General features: G+C 45.0%; 1 protein-coding gene across 1 annotated transcript in view; it reads left to right on the top strand.

The window, feature by feature from the left end:
• The first annotated feature begins 778 nt into the window (after positions 1–778).
• The window catches only part of rbpjb (recombination signal binding protein for immunoglobulin kappa J region b), a 41,710-nt gene continuing 23,978 nt past the window's right edge, over positions 779–18,510 (top strand). The window contains exon 1 of the mRNA XM_062383704.1: positions 779–985. Within this exon, the coding sequence (XP_062239688.1) occupies positions 966–985 (20 nt within the window). The 5' untranslated portion in view covers positions 779–965. The remainder of the gene's footprint in view (positions 986–18,510) is intronic.

Raw genomic sequence — 18,510 nt, 5'->3', positions numbered from 1 at the left:
GTGTGTGTGTGTGTGTGTGTGGTCACATTATGGTGACTCATCTTCCTTATGCCGACAAAAATCGAGTCCCCCTAATTCATGTTAGGTTTAGGTGCAGGTTCAAGGATGGTAGTGGTTAAAGTAGTAGCGCTCAATGCAGGTCAATGTAATGTCCTCCTGTGTAGATGTGTGCGTGTGGTCCAGGACCTACTCATGTTGTGGGGACATGACACAGTCACGTTGTGGGGACTTGTCTTCCTTCTGCAGACAAGTCTTCACGACGTAAATCATTAACATTTAAGTTAGAGACTTGCTTTGAGGTTAAGATTGTGTAAGGTTCGGGTTAGGTTAAAGTCAGGGTTAGGCAAGGTTAGAGTATGTCTCAATGTATGCCAATGTAATGTATGTGTGTGTCCGTGTGTGGGTGTGTGGGACTGTGGGAAAAAAACCCGTGGCTTTCCCTCGCCACACCAGTGCCCCGCCCTGTAATTTATTACCTGGTAAACACGTGGGAGCACTGTTCCAGCGCCACAGGATAAACAAGCCGCTCCGCCTGACGCGACAAGTCTCGCGAGAGGCGGCGCTCCCTCTGCGCTCGCCTATTGTGAGAGTTTTCCAAGTCTCGCGGGATCTCGGAAGTTTCCCACGCCTGTTGTTGTGGCGTCTGCCCTTTTCGCTCCCTCCCTCCATGTGTGTGTGCGTGCGTGCGGGTGTGTGTGTGTGTGTTGCTTCTATCCGCCGCCCCCCCCCCCTGCTCTCTCTCTCTCTCTCTCTCTCTCTCCGTCTTCCTCACCCACCCCCTTTCTCTCCGGCTCCCTCGTCCCTGCAGCTCCAGTCGGCTTCTTGTTGTCTCGGCGGATTGTCGCGCTGCTCCGGGGGAGAGAGAGAGAGGAGGGATACACACACACACACTCGCCAAAGAAGAAGAAAAAAGAGAAGAAGAAGGATATCGCGAGTACTGGAGTTTTGGTGGGAGTTTGTGGAAGATGGCGCCTGTTGTGACAGGGTGAGTCTGAGATTCGGGGGGTCCGTGGATCGGGGGGGGGGGGGGGGGAAGCGGAGTTCTGTGGAACCCAAGTTCTCGCCACGAATTAGCTCCGTGCGTGTCCATGTGCTGTGGCCCGGGCTAACCGGGGGGGGGTGTTCAACCCGCTCGCGTGCTCTCCTGGAGCGGCTTCTTTTGTCTGTGTGTGTTTGCCCGTGTGGGGCTTTCCTCTCTGCCCGGTTACTTGCGGACTGTTGCTGCGGGTGTTCCGTGAGCTAGCCCCGGCTAAGCGATACTTCACCCTCGGTGGTCTGGCTCTCTCTCTCTCTCTCCCTTTTCCTCTCCACCCCCTGTCTTAGACAGCCTTTAGCTGGTGGGGGGCTAGCAGGCTAACCTGTGAGCTACACACAACCACCGAGGCTCACCAGTTAGCATCCGAACCCAGTAGAACCCCCCCCCCCCCCCCCCCTCACTGGTTTGTGAAACGTGCTCGCCACTCGCTAGCCTCCCGACGAACCGGAGTCGCCCCACTCAAACGCAACTAGCTGTCCGATAATGGGCACCGGCTAGCTGCATTCTCCCAGAAAACACGTTGTGGCTTATCTTGGGTTTAAGGAAGGGGTGCAAGTTTAACACAACGTGCTTGTTGTAAATACTACACACATCGTTGGCTGAGTGGCGTGTACTGGAATACCGGCAGCTCCGCCAGTAACGTAGCCAACCGTCACTGCACAAACAAGAGAGAGACCTGCAGCTGCACGGTGTGTAAACAGACACGAGACAATCCCACCCTAACCATGAAGAGTGCAACTCAGGACGGAATTGCACCAGTATCCCCACTGACACATGATCCGTCTCCTTCGCCCGAGCCATTGACTCAGTAACTCGTTATTCTCCAGCGTAATTATTATGCCTTTTAGCTGCTCTGGAGAACTTGAAGTGATCTGCCCCCGATGGCTCATAAATATCTGATCAGCAGCTGCTGTAAACACCAGGACTTTGTCAAATCAAAAGCTCCATCGCTGGGATTGTCACTATAATAAGTCAGTTTTTAAATGATGTCGTTTAAGGGAAATGTCTCTAGATTGTGCATTTGTGTCCCAGCAAAGGCTTTGGATGATAAATAAGTGTTTGTTGACTGTCCAGATGTAGAATTTAATGTCTGGCTCTCTGTTGTTTCACATGTCTTCTGAAATTCAACCAAATTATTCAGCATTAATAAGGTTTACCCTGCACCCAGTGCTGTGTTCCATTGATCCCAGTAATTTCTTCCTCTGCTTTAAACCCTGGTCCGATTTATATGCCTCCACACAAGCTAGAAACAGATCTATTTTGTTCTGCACTGTCCAGGCAGTAATCCCCACAGACAGCTCAGTGGGTGACAGACTTGTTCAGGGCTTGTTGAAGTTGTGTGTGTGTGTGTTGGTAAAAGAAGGGGAGGTGGATTTGGGGGCGGTTTACTGTGCATGTTCATTTGGGGCTTTCCAGCAGACCTGAACTGATTTCAGTTGGGGGTGGTGGTGGTGACGAGGAGGGTGTACAGGGGGGAGGAGGCAGAGGGAGGGAGCAAGAGGGCAGGCGGGTCAGGTCTGGGTGGCTGGCCACCTGTCCAGATGATATCTCCGGATTTGTGTGTTTTGCAAGGGGGGAGAGGGGGAGTGGGGGGGTCAGCGTGCGTGAGCAAGATGGGATGGGTGCGTGTGAGGCTGAGGGAGGTTTAACAGAAAAATTAAAGTGCCATAAGGGGCTTCTTTCTTAGCCGTGTTCACAATGACGGTTGGAGGCATGAGAGCGGCTGACCACAGCCCCGTGCCCCCGGGGCTTCTGGCTTTACACAGGGAGGGGCTCTGCAACCGCAGGCTTCCTAATGTTATCGTGACTCTCCTCTGTCAGCAAAGCAAAAATCACAGCAGTATAAATCTATTCGTATCAGTCAAAATCCATAACCATCACGATAAATGTCACATTCATATTGCTGTTAAATCTAAAGATTACATTTAGCTCCTGAGTGAAGGCGGTAGTTTCCACACTTGATAAGCTGCAAAAGATTTTATTCCTCCTCTCTGTACTGGTGTTTCCTTATATTGCTTTTGTGAAAATTATATTGCATTAATTATCTATATTGTTTTATTACCCGTCCCTACTGTCCTGTCTCCAGCTTTTGAGTTTATGTTGTTGTATTTACATCCTGAACAACTTTGGTTGCCCGCTGGAAATCTATTTATCAATTTGTCGATTGAAATATCATCCTCACATGTGTTCGATACAGGAAGTGCCGGGTTGCAGCTGGTAGTTAAAAATGAATCTGACCATTCGCAGTAAAGCACGTAGATTGTTTTATTCAGTTCCAGAGAGCCAGGGCTGCTCACCATGGACCATACAAAACATGAAAGATATGATACACAATCCACAAACTACTGTACATCTCAAATATCAAACACTGACTCCCTGCACACGTGAAAGATGGCTTGGAGGAGTTTGCTGCTTCATGTGGATGAGGTCAATAATAAAACAGACTTAACTAAGGGTTTCAAGTATATGAGGTCATATAAGGGAGTGCTTTAACAACTTAATTGTTTTGATTTGATCATTTTTAACAACCTCACGATCTAATTCAATAATGGATTCATCCCTAACTCTGTCTATAACCTGGAGATATTAATTTAGCATGTCATAAAACAGTAAACAGTAGAAAATAGTAAATTTTAAGAAGCTGAAATTCAAACACAATCCAGCATTTTGCTCTAAAAGTACAAACGTGAGAATAATCAATTATTAAATTAGCTGCTAATTACATCTTAGTTCAATATCTAATGGTTTAGCTCTGGGCGACACCATCTAGTTTCTCTGCACCTGTCTTTTGATGCAATCTGAAAATGTGCACTTCTAAGCCTATCATTTTCCACAGTATTCTAATGTCTGTGTGGGTGTGTAGCTTTCTCAGAACTGTAGAGATTTCCATGTTAACACAATTTGGCAAAAACATCCAGGTCACCGTCCTTCATGTAGGTGAGGGGCCCGAAAAACGAGCAATTGAGGGAAAATCGACAGCATTGCTTTCGTAATTTTTCCTCCACGCTGCCAGAGAAACCAATCGCGAAAGCTCAAAGAGCAGCACTGTTCACCTGGAAAGATAAAAGCATGAATCACTTATTTCAACACTGCTCTGCCTTTGCTTTGCCCCTGAGGGACAGGTTTCCATTTAGCTCAGCCCGTTCTATCCCTCTGCCAAAAAATGTAAAAAAAGAAAAAAGGAACGATGCCGTCTTTCAGACCAGAAGCCCGGTGTAATGATACGACTGAGCTTTTGTTTTCGATAGACAAACCTTGTGCTCTTGTATTTGTCAGCGTTGAGCGTGTGGTTTGAGCTCTACGGCGTTGTTGCTGCCGAACAAGTGTGTGTGAGTGCGTGTGTGATGAGGAGAGTAAGTGCACGTAGACATAAAAGTAGACCTGTGTGTGCATCCAGTCCCCAGGGTCCTCTCCTCTTCCCTGCGTCCCTTTTATGAAAGGAGAGGTTCAGAGAGAGCAGCAGATGTCAAAGCACTGACCTTTATGGTGGCAAAAGCTTAGGCTGGAGTTAAAAGACACGCGGGATTGCCCCCACCCCCCTGACCCTCAAAGCAACCGCCCCATGTCCACACACACACACACACACACACACACACACACACACACACACACACACACACACACACTGTCTGCTACCTTAGCTGCGGCACTGATGGATAGGTTAATGATAGAGATGATACAAGCTACCTGATCTGTGTGTGTTTGTGTGTGTGTGTGTCACCTCAGGATCCTTCCAGCCTCCAAAGCCGGCCTGTATCCACCCAGAGCTGTGGAAATCTTCAAAGTGTGTGGCGTGCTGGGGGGGTTTACAAGGCGGGAGGGGGCGGAGGGGAGGGGGGCGGCTGCTGCACAGAAGTCACAGGCAAAGCACCCACAGTGAATGTGCCACCACCAGACATCTTTAGGGGGATTTACTCCCACTCGTACAGTAGCCTATTGTTTTGGAAGTTCATGCATACCCATTACTTCACATGATTGAAATATCCCCCGAAGCATATAGCTTCATTCAGGGTTCAGATTCAACTTGTTTGGTCGAGCGACGATGGGCCTCTTAAAGCAACACACGCCCTCGTTGACTCGTTGTCTTCGGTCTCTTGTTTCCCCATTCAGCCTCTTTGTGTCTGTGTGTCTCGAGGGAACAACCACAGGAGACACCCAGGGGGATAGAAGTGCACATTTTTGCGTAATTTGCCCTGGACCGGCGCCAGCTTGGCACTCCTTGTTTTTGGTGTTTATTCTCTCGATTGTGCACAAAACAGATTTTCCCAACAGAGAACGTCCCTGTCCTTTGCTACTTATTCATAGCAGGCGGCTGTTTTTTATTGATTAATGCATTTAAGTGACCTTTTTCATGTAGATGCTAGCATGGAGACCGGGGGGGGGGTTGCATCACCCAATTTCCCCCCTGCCCGAGGACTGATAAGGGGGCTAGATGTTTCATACACCAGTCACAACAAGGGGCCATTTATTTACTCGTGCAAGGCTTGAAATCCATTAGTCTGAGGCTGTACTCTCTTAATCTGTGGCTCTTCCAGAAATATGTTGCCGCTGTTCGCCTCAGAGAGAATGGGACGGAACATTCTGATGCAAATCTGCAGCCAGTGTGGTTTTAAAAACCGGCCTTGGCGTCATGTTTGATACAGGCCCAAGTCTTCTCGGAGTTGTTGTTGGCGTTGGCCACGCTGCTTAGCTAAGACAAGGCGAGCGCAGCGGAGAGACCGAAGGCTAACACGGAGGGGAACGCAACAGGCGGTGGAAGTGCGTACCTCTCCGCTGACTCTTGTTTTGGAACGGCTACGTTGTCTTTTCCGTTTTCTCGCATTCCCTCCGTCTCTTCCAAGAGAATTTCCTCACCCGCTTTATTCCCCCTCATCCCCTCCATGTTCCTTTTTACTTTTTTGTTGTGATTACGGCTTCGCCAAGGGAATGGTGGTTTCTACTGTGTCAGCAGTTTCTGCCCTCGCTGTCCCTCCACATTCAGGATGTTTCATTCAGAAAACACGAGCTGATTCCCCCCCCTGTCTGACTCCTGTTTGCTTTCATTCAACTTCAGTGAGCAAACTCTCACCTACTTCCTGAAATCAAGAGGGAGAACAGGCTTCTACTGACACTAGTGCATTTGTTCCACGCTCCACTTTGTTTTTCCTCCGTGGCAAAAATGATTGTTCGTTCTTTAGTCCTCCGGGATGGCAGAAGGGGGGGGGATCTGTGAAGTCGTCTTCTTTAATAAAAAAAAAAAAACAGACTCATGTCAGGGCTCTGATAAACTGCATTAAACTAGAATATGCTGCTCTGAGCTTTCTGGAGAATCCTCCAGAGAAACACGTGCGTATGAGAAAAGCTGTATTTTCTTATATCTGCTGGCCAAGATAATTGCCTTTTGTTATTCTCCGCAGTGGTGGCGAGGGCCCGGAAGCATTATTCAACTGTGCCTCGTTCTGTCTGATCTCCGGCAACCACACTGGGGCCGGCTCATCCCTTCAGAGGAAGGTTACAAACATACACAGGATCTCCCGTGTTGGGAAAGCCCCTGACAACACCACCTCCCACCGCTGTAAGCAACTGCCATTACTGTATTAGATAAGGAGGGAGTGGCAGGTAGTCACCAGTCCCTGAAAGAAATGTTGTAGCCTTGGGACCATTAGCCGCATTGTGTAGGGTCCTGAGAATCCCATCCTCATCATCAAAGCTGGGCAGATGTGACCTGAGGAGAAAAAGGTGGGACACCATGCAGCAAAGGGTGGGATTGCAATTAACACTAAGCTTTTGATCATATTGTTTATTCTGTCAAATTAAGGTTTTTATATATAGGCAAACATAAATGCTGATACCGATATATCTTTAAAAAGCTCACACCAGCCAATATGAAAACCAACTGATGCTCAAATCACTATCTGCCTTCTTCCTCCGTGTTTTGAACACTTTATATCACCTCCTGATTTCTGCAAGACCAGCATCCAGGGACTTCTTTGCTGGCATTTGCCCAGACAAGTGACATTATCAGCCTTCACCCTGCTTCCCCCAGCCCCAGAGACAGAGAGGGAGGGAGGGAGGGAGAGAGCAAGAAGGGCACACCGAGGACCTATCAAGTGTCAGGATGATACACAGGGAAAATAACACAAATTGAGGTTGTGGATTCCAGGAACGACAAAGTGTTATCTCCAAGCGTTTCTTCGCATTGTCTGCTTGTTTAACTAAGGCTCCCAGAGCGTTTCACTGAAGAATCCGCCGGGTGGCATTCCTGTGGCCGTTGACGTCAGGAGGTTTTTTGGCCTTTGCTTAGAATCACATGAAGTAATAGACGTGTGTGTGTGTGTGTCATTCTGTGGAGCAGCTTATTGATTGTGGTTTGGGCAAACAATGCCTTTTTTTCCCCCCCTGTCTCGTGAAGAAAGTGCTGTTCGTGTTGTGGCTGATCGTCTTGCACTTGCGGCCGCAGTTTGATGTTCTCTGCCGTTGCCATCATTTTGGACACACTGCTGAAGAATGCACATGAGGTTTCACATGAGCTCATGGAAGGAAACTTAACTTTCCTTTTTAATATCCACTGATTTCTCCTAAAAAGGTCACCAGCAAAGTTTCTCTATTTATCACCCGATTAGAATAAGACCTCAGATATTTTAACCTCAGCCCTGACTCGTCTAAGTGTCTGGTAGAGGAACGAACCCCACTTTGCTTTAATCTACCAGCATGTTTGTTTGCTTTGTTTTTCATGGCACATCAGTGTGTGTGTGTGTGGTTAAGGTTCAGGAAATTATCTCTTGAGGACAGAGTAGAATTCATTTGGAAAGATGGGACGTTAGGAGGAGGAACAAGTAGCAGGAACAACTCCCCAACATTGAAACCAGACAACAATCTTGAACTGGCAAAGTCACTGCCCAGACTAGGGGATCATCTCTTAGCTTGTGGGCGAAAGGTCGCGTCTCACACTTTCTGTCGCTCTCTCTGTTTGCCAGGAATTCAATCTTTCTCCCTCGCTCTATCTCTTTCTCCCTCTCTCTCTCGATGCAGTGTATTTTGAGGTAAGGGCAGGACGAGACGGTGGTTAGTTTGCCAGAGCTGAAAGACGTCCTGAGAGACCTAACGTTTGGACAGTCCCATCTCACAAATAAAGACATGTACTAGATAGAGGCAATCCCTTTTGTGTCATACCCCCATGGATATTAATGAATTTTTGCATGTGTAATAAGAAACCCACAGAACCTACATTTATTGTGTCTTGATTCGCAAATAACAGAAATTATGGGGCGACTGTGTAACTTTCACTGCTTCTTAATATAGATCACGGAGAAATGGTTCTCAAATCTATATCTTTCTTTTTAACAGCTTATCTAAACAGTTTAAAAATAATAACAGCACAATGATGAGCAATTATAACCGTTAAATTTGATCGATGACTTTTCTTTTGGTACAATACTACAATCTAACATGTATTACTATCTTCTTAAATGTGAGAATTTGCTACTCGTATTTTCTTCAAACTGCCAAATAAGGAAGGATGTGTAATTTTTTTGTATTTTTGTGTGATAAACTGATTATCACAATAGTTGCTATTTGTTTTCAGCTCAAATTTCCAATAATCTAAGCACTATACTAAATTTAATTGCCCCCTTTTTTGCAGCCAAATACACGCTGCTTTGCATATCCCAGAAGTTGAACCTTAACCGCCAGCAGCCAAATTCTCAATTTGGTTTTGGGGGGGGGGGGGGGGGGGGGGGTGCAAGACATTAATTTGCAGCTGCAAGATAGAGCATCTGAGTTCAACTCAGCAAGACAATTCATTTCTTTTCAAATTTCAGGCCGATGACGGTTGACACTTTGGCTTGTGGTCAACACCGGTTTCAGCAGCGTTGTCTGCACACAGGCTAACACAGCACCGCTAACCACCATCCGCTCCCTCCACACGGCTCTGCACTCCAGCTCGAGCGTCAGCGACGTTGCGGTGGTTGATTCTCAACTCCTCGCAATCCTTCCCCGCGGATTCCCTGAGTCTTTAGCTCGGCAGAGAGTGAGAAGGAGGTGAAGGGAGCAGGGAGAGGGTGGTTCATGAAGGGTTCAAGGCTCCCTCCTCTCGTTCCTCTCTCCATCTCTGTCCTGACAGTTTCCCCCCCTGAGCACATGACCCGTCTCAACCCCAAACCCCAGCCGTTCTGGGTGTGTGTCTCTCTGGCTACAGTCACACTTGTCACTTCACTGCATTGCTTCTTTGTGTTTTTTTTTAATCATCGGTGTCTAATTCTGTGAGATCACGTTGCTGCAGCTCATTGCACTTGGCCTGAGGATTTCTTTATGTCTCTCCTGTGGCTACAGTTACTTAGAACAACCAACATTACCCTGTAATGTTCTCAAGGCTTTTTTAACATTGCATTCAATTCTTCAGCTTTGTCAATTCCATCTCCCTCTGTTTTGAATTGTTCCAAAACTAAACACTCTTGTGGTTAAATTGCGGCTTGATTATATTCTTCCAATCCAATATAAACTCACCATTTCCATTTCAATGTGCTGGGACACGTTTTAACTGCACCCTCACAAGTTAGGACACTAAAACATGTTGAATTTATTCACCAGATTTGTTCAGGGCTTTTTTTGTTGCACAGCACCAACAATATGTTTTATTAAATCCTTATTTAAAATATGATAATGAAAGAGGTTGGTGTCGTGCCGAAGCTGCAGGTTAGGAAAGACGCGTTCAAGTGGAAAATGTCATGCACACATGAATCACACATTGTTTTTTATCTATACTTGGAGTCTGACGGCTTTGGAGAATATGATATTTGGCTCAGTGTCTCTATAACCTGCCCGAGGTGTGATAATGTGCCGCCGCATGGCTCTGAGCAGTTTCCTCTGTCATACCTCTGAACAGAGAACAGCAAGCCCACTCATGAATGTTTCCACCAAGCCTGTTTCTCCTTTAACATGTTTCATATATTTTTTTGTATTCATTTAAAACCCCACAGCTCCAGCTCTGTCAGACCTGGAATAAGGGATTTAACCCTGGTGCCATCTTGTTGGTGTTTTTTTGGAATTGAGGCACAGCAGTTGAGAGATGGTCTGTTTGAACAAAGCCAGATAAATGTGGATTTTTTGGGGACAGGTATTGATGCTGATATAAGAGAGTATCAAAAAAAAATCGGATGCGCTACTACACCAGCCGATAAACAGGTCTTTAAACATTTGGCAATGGCTCCTTGGATTTCGTTTTCAAACCCTTTTGACAGATAAATGTCATGAGACTTGATATTTTTTAGTTTTACCCATTGACTGGCTATAGAAGATGGAAGACATGTCTCTTCTTCTTCTCACTATTCAGCAGCAATCTTGGGATGAAGCTGCAGTAGTCAGGTCCCGCCCATATAGATGCTCAACCAATCATCAGTCATTTAAAGCTGTCAATCATGATGTTTGACCCCAAAATGCAAACATTTGATTATGGTGTGATTTTAAAAACTACCTAAAATGACCATCTTTGAGAAAAAATATTGTCCATGTCCAATTCACTAACATGGAGGGGGCACAATGTATGGCCCTACACATTGTATCAGGCTTGTCGTCCATCTTTACAGACAGTCTGTGCTTTAACTTGAAAAACTTTATGAATAAGTGAATATTTTGAAAACACAAATAGATCTTAACTGCATTGTTTATTCTGTCCAATAAACGTTTTTATATCAGTAAATATAAATGGAGTCACTGAGAATTTTTTTGAATTGCTCACATTGGCTGATAAATCGGCTCTTCATTGCAGATCCACTGGTCCTGAGGTGTCAGACTGTCTCAATTTAGGACACATGTTATCTGAGGACTGAATGGAGCCAGGTGGCAGGCTGTACAGAGGAAACCGAGTCAGAGCTGCAGGATTCACAAAGGAGACTTCATTAAAGATAGAGCAAGCATCAAGGGATGTTTGTGTGTGTGCAAACATGTGAGTCCACGATGGCTCCACAGCACACATTGGAAATTTCATTACTTGGTGTGCAGGACATATAATACGCACACAAGTAATGGAGTATGTACTTACTCAGTGTGTTCCAGCCCCTGCGCCAGATTACACCCGTTAATATGCACTGTCGATGTGCAAGTGCGTGTGCGTCTGGATGTCGAGTTGATTGTGTGCCAAGCCACGATGAGTTTTAAAAAGTCTGTCCAGAGAGAGAGCTCCATATGGAGCATTGATGTTGGAGAGTGCGGTCAAGAGGGAGAGAGATGGAGGGAGAGAGAGAGAGAGAGTGGGCCTTTTTCTTTGGGTTTTCTACCTCTGTCATTAAGCTCTCCCATGTCAAAGACAGATGGAGCTAGTGCCATGGGTGTACAAGTGTTTGTGTGTGTGTGTGTGTGTGTGTGTGTGTGCAGGCACTTGCAAGTGCAGACTGATGTGATCCACCCAACTCCACACACACACACAGACACACACTCACTCACACACACCATTGAGCCCTGCCCTTGATTCTGCCCCCAGCGGGGCGTCTCAGGGCAGCTACCAGACCTCTGCCATCTGCAGTCAGTCAGGCTTGAGGGTCGGACAGCTCATCAGCAGTCAGTCAGTCGGTTCTCCCTCTTCCCACTTGGATCCGCTCATCCGACAGAAAACCGCTTCCAATAAAGATCATTTTCTGTCTCTTTGTGATTCTGATCACATCGCCCCCTCCATTATTTTGTCTCATCTTGCCCTTCTCTCAGTCAGGTTTTCAGGCAGGCAGCCAGGCTGGATTAATGTGAGGAAAATGGTTGGAAGATGATTAAGGGGAAGACATTCTTAATACACTCGTACAGGAACTCGTTTATTCACCGGGGCTTGTCTTCCAGAGAAATTTGAAAGTGATGTCACAGCAGGAGTTGAGCAAGGTCAAGTCCATCGGTAAAACAGTTCCTTGTGCAAAACATGGACCATAACAAATGGCTATAAATCACAAACGCCTTCCGGCCCTTTCAGATAGAATGCGACAATGGCACCTCTGCGCTCTGAAAGGACGGTGTTTCACTGCGTCGAGCAAAGTGAACACACACGAGTGTCCTGAAGACATGAAGGTTCCAGCCAGGTGCAGAACACACGATGGAGGAAAGGCTGTTAGTGGGGGTTTGTCTGAGCTCCTGGAATTACAGGAAACAAGAAAATGACATGAACGACTCTGCCCCGGTGCAGAGAAAGAACATAATCGATTTATGTTTTAAATCACATATTATCCTTTTGATCTTGTGCATGTTGTGCTTTGCACCTACATTCTCCCCCACCCCCCCCCCCCCCCCCCGTGTGGACAGCCGGGGATGGTCCATCGCCGCTTCGCTAACAGACAGGATTGTGAGAATATTTGTAGTGACTCTGCCCTCACCACTTTTAGCTGGCGGCTGCGACTGTCGGCATGCACGTCGGTGGCACATGCCAGGCAGCGGTGCCAAGCACAGATCGAGCCTCCAGCTCTGGCCACGTCTGCCGGTTTTCTCGTTTGCTGCCTCAGAGATTTAATGTGCATTTCTTTCCCCCTATTTACGTCTTTCTCGTTGTCCTCCTCGCCACCACCCCCGCTTCGAGACACTCGTCTGGGGTTGACTCGGGATACGAGGTTCAGTGCCCAAACTTGGCCACCTACACCGCAACAGTTCTTTTTCTTTTTTTTTACTCAATGATTTAATATGTGCTTGAAAGATGTGTGTGTGCGCAACACCCATGCTGCAGGCCACACACAGCATGGCACGTCGCCGCTGAGGAAGCGAGTGTGTCATGAGCGAAAAGGCTGATGTTTGTGCTCGGTGTGTGTTGTAACTGTATAACAGAGCGCGTCCTGGGCCTGTGACATCAGTATGCAGGTATTTTTTTCAATGAGCTGCCAGGGCTAATGTAGCCAACGGGCTCAAATTTCCAGATTTCTCTCACTTAGCCTGAAGTCCCCTCCACACAAACACATTCACTTGCCTGGTGAGACATGTTATTTCCACCCATTTTTCTCTGTCTGGTCTTGAAGTGTTTGAAAACACGTCATGCAGAGGTAACTAAGAAGCAGCACATTGTCCCAATCTGAGCCTGTTTTATGTCTTTCATATCGTGTTGATTTTTTGGCAGCGCTTCACTGAGTGAGGCTTTTCGGTGCTCCTCAAAACTTCTTTTTTACGGGCCCTGTAACGGGTTAGCCTGGCAGCGGCACACTATAATTTGGCTTTACTTATTGTGTCTGGCTTATATCAATAAGCTTGTTGACAGATGTCAGTTTATGGCGATTCAATAGATGACTCTCGGTTTCCTCTTTCTTTCACACTTCAACATGATGCATGAGGCCAACACACGCTAGATTTCCACCAGGCTTTGCTTATGAAAGGTGCAACTGCAACTTGTCACAATTTGCACGGTTGATTGCACAGTTCCTTATTACTTCGGGTACATCCATGCTAATATGTTTGTTTTTTTAAATGTACATTTTTGCTATTGTTTGCTTCTGGTGTCTACGCTACTCCAAAGTTGTTTGTTTGTTTCGAGTCAGCCCACATTTGATCAGATATAAATTAAATAAATAATAAGGTAGAGAGACTTTCAAACTGCTGCTTCTTATTGTGTTTGAGGAAAAGTAATTTAAAGTAAAAATATCAGCCCCACTTATAATTGCAAAGCGAAAACATTGATCTACAATATATAAATTGATTGTTAAATGAGTGGTTGTCTCACCACTCGCCTTCTTTTTCTGTCTCTGTTATTATTCCACTGAACAGTGTAAAAGTCAAAGAACAGTCAGTACGTCTGTGCACGCAGGGAAAACGGTTAGTCACATAATAAAATTTGTCAATTTTGTCGTTTGTTGTTACTCACAGTCAAACATTAGGAAACATTTGTATACAAAAACTGTTCTTTCATTGTCCTCTAGACTTTCTGACTCTGTTTATATTGCGTTTAATCATGAGTAACTTTCGTGTTCGCTGTATTAGTCCTGTGATCCAGCCGCTGTTGGGACAGTTGGAAGACGAATGGTACACTCTCCGTCTCCACCCTCTCAGACAGATGATTAAGAGAGTTAAATGACTTTGCCTCTGAAATGAAGTTGTGCATGAGCACATTGTTTTTTAGGGCTCGTACATGGGGAGTCACTGGGATGGCTCCGTGGCTGTGGAGACCAGCCGAGGGAGAGCGGTGTTGATAATAAGGTGTAGAGCCGCTCCAAGGAGTTGTGATATCTGCTGTCAGCCCTCGGGCCCGGGAAACCAGACACCTTTTTATAGGACTAATCCCTCATCCCCCTCTCTTTCCTCCCACACTGCTGCAAGTGTGTGTAAATGCAAATCCATACACACACAGGCAGTTATGAGGGTGTCACACTGCAAGTGACCCACCCAGAGTGACAGATGTGTGAAAAAACCATTAACATTACGTACAGCCTTCTTGAGTTTACAAGCATATTTTAAGTGCACTGTAAAAAAATTAAAAGTGGTTTTGCTTTGAATGAGGAAGAGATGATGAAGAGGAGGTGGCCTGCTTTTTTTTTAACACCAAATAAATGTAATTTGTTGAAATAGAGTTAGAGATGACACCTTTGCATTACTTTAAACCTTTATATCTTAAACCAGAAAACGGGAAAGACCAATTTTTGTATGCGAGTCTACAATCTGTCTGTGGCCACATTTGTGCATGAACACACTGCCTGCCAGTTGACCCCTGGAGGTCAGCCCCCTAACACTTGACCTTGAGCATACAAATGATGGCGTCTGTGTGGTTGGGTTTCAGTCTCCTGGGAATCCCCGGCTCGACGAGAGGATAGATGCGTATGTGTGCGCACGTCTGTTTGTCCGTCTGCAATCTAGACACATCACATGAAAGGTGTCACACCCTAAGATAAACACTGCATCAATTGTTTCTAAGTGAAAGAACTATATTTCAAGTTGCTCAACTGTTTTTTTTTTAGTTTTACTCGTCAGCTCCGTCACGTACACAGATTGTCATCTACGTCTCATGAGCAGTTCCTGTTTGCTCACATATTTTGTAATCTTATATAGATTGCATTTCACAGACAGATTTATGGGGTTACTGAAGCCCAGTGTGCATTAAAGGTCCCATATTGTTAAGCAACACAGGAAAGCTCAGGTAACTGCATCGTCCCATCCAACGTTTTACCACTGGGTCAAACCTTTACTGGCCCCTTGTCTGTTTTCATTGGCCCTTTAGCCCAAAAAATGATATTAACTTTTATTTAGTCTCCATCATTCAGCCATTAAAGGGCCCCTGGATTGAAACATTTATAATAAAAAGACGTTTCAACCATTCCCTTGCACTGTAGGACGTTAGGTAAATGTTTATATAATTGGAAGAGTACAGTACATTACATTGTAGAGGTGCTATTATCCTGTGTTTTCCATTATTTAGGTAAGCCTAGGCTAGACTTTTTACAATTCTCATAATAACACAGTTAGAATCGGGTGACGTGACACTGAACTTAAATTTACCTTTGAATGTCCTGCCATACAGCACAGTAATTTTAATACATTTAGCATTTTATTACATTTGTCAGAGGTTTTGTCAGCTTTACTTTTAAATATGGCAGCAGGATCTATAGTTTTTATGGCAAAGTTGTTATTTTTCAGTGGCGCCATCATTCCTGCACAATATCTCTCAGTATCCTTTATAGTGTTGGTATTTACTATACTGTGTATGGAGAGTTATCGTGGTACAAATATATACAGAAGAACTGTACATTTCTCAGATTTACCCAGCACCTCCTTCAAAATGTGATAAACCTTGGCTGTGTCTGCAGGAGTTTGTGGAAAGGCTCATTAATCCTCCTTTTCACTTATGCAGGTTACATTTCAATTTGAATAATCCTTCAAATCAATTTTTTGTGCTTCTCTTCCCGACAGTTATCAATGGCCATAAGGTTAAGATGTGGGCAAGTTTACCACCTTCACCTGCTCTTCTCCTGCCTCAGTTGTTGCTACCTTAGAACTGTTTGCCGTATTGCTCTGATAATCAATGTGACCATATTTGTGCAAGTTATGGGGGGTTCCTTCCTTCAGAATCCAAAGGTTCTACCAGATCTAGTTCCTTTCCCCACATGCCACACAGTCTACTTGTTTTTCATAAACATAAATTCTGTTTTGTTAATTATTGCGCATAAGCAGCAGCACTGATATTCATCAAAGAAAATGTTTGTTATCAATAAGTCGGCTCCCTTCTTCTATCACATGAGAGAAGCTGAGAACGTTGCTTCAAAGCTCCCGTTTGACAATATTTGACCCAAATGCCTAAAGGGAGCCTGATAACATTAACGAGGCAGTCTGTGAACTTTGCCCCTGGGCGGCGGCCCCTGTAGGAAACCCCTTCTGATCTGCAGCACATCCCAACAGAGCGATGCTGCCTGCAGCGGAATCTAATGTTAAAGATTAACACAAACACTCCTCAGATACTGAGCCAACACTTCTCTTCCAGTGAATCATCTGGTGTAAGCAGTAACACCGACGTCATGAGTTTATTTATTCTAATGGCACCTGAAGAGCACACGCTGCAGTTTAAAGAAAAGTCACTAGACGGAGTGTTTTTATGTTTACAAAGTAAGTTATCATTTCATTTAAAATATATTATTTAAACCTTCCTATATCACACGTTTGAAAATGTAAACATAAACCAATCATCTCAAGAAATTGTTTACATCTAATAGAATCATGTATTTACAGAGTTCAACCCAACAATACATGAGTTAGCCTGGCGCGCCGAAGTTTCAGGAAACTTAACTTTGCTTCACTTCGATGTGTTGGGGATGTATCACTCATGTTCCTGAGCAACAAGGCAAATGTGTGTTTGTGCACTTTGCATCAGAACGTTTGTCTCTTCAGTCTGAGGACATGTCAGGGTGTCTATTTCTGTGTCCTCTGGAGTCTTCGGTTGTTGATGCGTGTTTCTGTACCTCGGCTCCGTTTCGACTGTCAGTCACAGCCGTCAAACGCATGGCTGTATGAGCGGCAGGCTGGGTTTGCGATCCCTCAATCAACCTCCGCCCCACCCCGTCGCGTGTGCATGTGTTGACGTGCCTTACATGTGTTAGTGGGTTAGCAAGTGGGAGCGGGTGGTCGAGGCTCTATAAATAGCAGCTGTCACCATTCCCAGTCATATGTCATTGTACATGTCAGAGAATGATGACAGAACCCAACCTGTTCCCCATCACGCTCTATCCAGAGGCTTCATTTATTCAATAACCCGTGTATCATCACACTGCAGCTGTTCTTGTGCAGCACCTGAGAGGTAAGGTGGTGCCACCACATAAATAAAGAAGGAGATAAAACATCCTTATTTTATATTTTAAACATAAATCTGAAGGAGACAAGCTGCAGAATTCAAAGAGTCGATTTGTTTTGTCTTCAATTTGTTTAAAAAACGCCGCTTTGAATTACTCGTAGTTAGTCTACGTGTCCAAATTGCTTGATTTAATCCAAACAACCGTCCACTATTAATCAGCATTGATATGATTTAAATGTAAAGTGGACAAAAATCTTTTTATCTGAAAAGATAGAAAACAAAATATTTGGAGCGTATTGGATTCAAAAATGATATTGTAAACATGGTGTCTGTTCAGATAAGTCAGGCCCAGTATTAAATTGTATTTAATTTTTTTCATTATCGATCCATTAATTGTCGCTGTCACGTTGCTGGCTGGCTCACATGAGAACCTAACTGCTGCCTAGACGTACCCAGAAGAGATTAGATCAAATAAAGACGTTTGGCCTAAATAAGGTGCTGAAAAGCCACATGCTCATCGATCCGGATGACGTGAAGGTAAAAAGCTTCTTCACCCCCTTCTTCTTCTTCTTGCTGTGCCTCACTGTCACTCAGCTCTAGTCCAGATTTGACAAATTGCTTTTTCAAATTTTTTTTTTTTACTCTGCAGGAGATGCTCACTATGAGTGTTTGCGGTTGCGTGTGTGTTTCTGTGAAAAAGCCCGGGGGGAGGTTTGGTGTGGAGTTTCACTCTGTCTTCGACTCGGATCTGCTGTTGGTTAGAGGTGTTGGGTTTTAATTAGCTACCACAAAAAAAAAAAAAAGTGATCTATCTGTCACCCCTCTGGCTGATGTTGTGTTCAGCCTCCAAGAAATTAAAGTGTCAGTCTGTGTGTGCGGACCCTAAAGCACTGAAATGGGAGTTTTCAAGGAATTAAGGATGTAAAATTTGTCATTTAAATCTGATTATACAATGGGGATGATTCGTAATAATTCCAATTATACCTTCGTGCTGGCTCATGGTGTGAAAGGCCACACCCGTACCTATGAAACACATCTCCTGTATTATAATAATAATCAATACGACTCAGTCACAACATTTACCGCTCACTTTCTAACAACAACATTACCAGCCTTTTTATTTCCTCCTCTGAATGTTGGTGTTGGCAGGCTGATGGAGGTTTTATCAGTTTTCCCATGGCTCTCAGGCTCCGGTTTTGTTCCAAACCACAGTGAGAACAATTCAACTGGCGAACGTAATCCGCCATTTGTAAAAGAATAAGCCAACAATCTT

The sequence above is a fragment of the Platichthys flesus genome, chromosome 24, assembly GCF_949316205.1.
Source record: "Platichthys flesus chromosome 24, fPlaFle2.1, whole genome shotgun sequence".
Taxonomy (NCBI): domain Eukaryota; kingdom Metazoa; phylum Chordata; class Actinopteri; order Pleuronectiformes; family Pleuronectidae; genus Platichthys; species Platichthys flesus.
The sequence above is the reverse complement of the archived record's forward strand: the minus strand, read 5'-3'. Positions and strand labels throughout refer to the sequence as shown.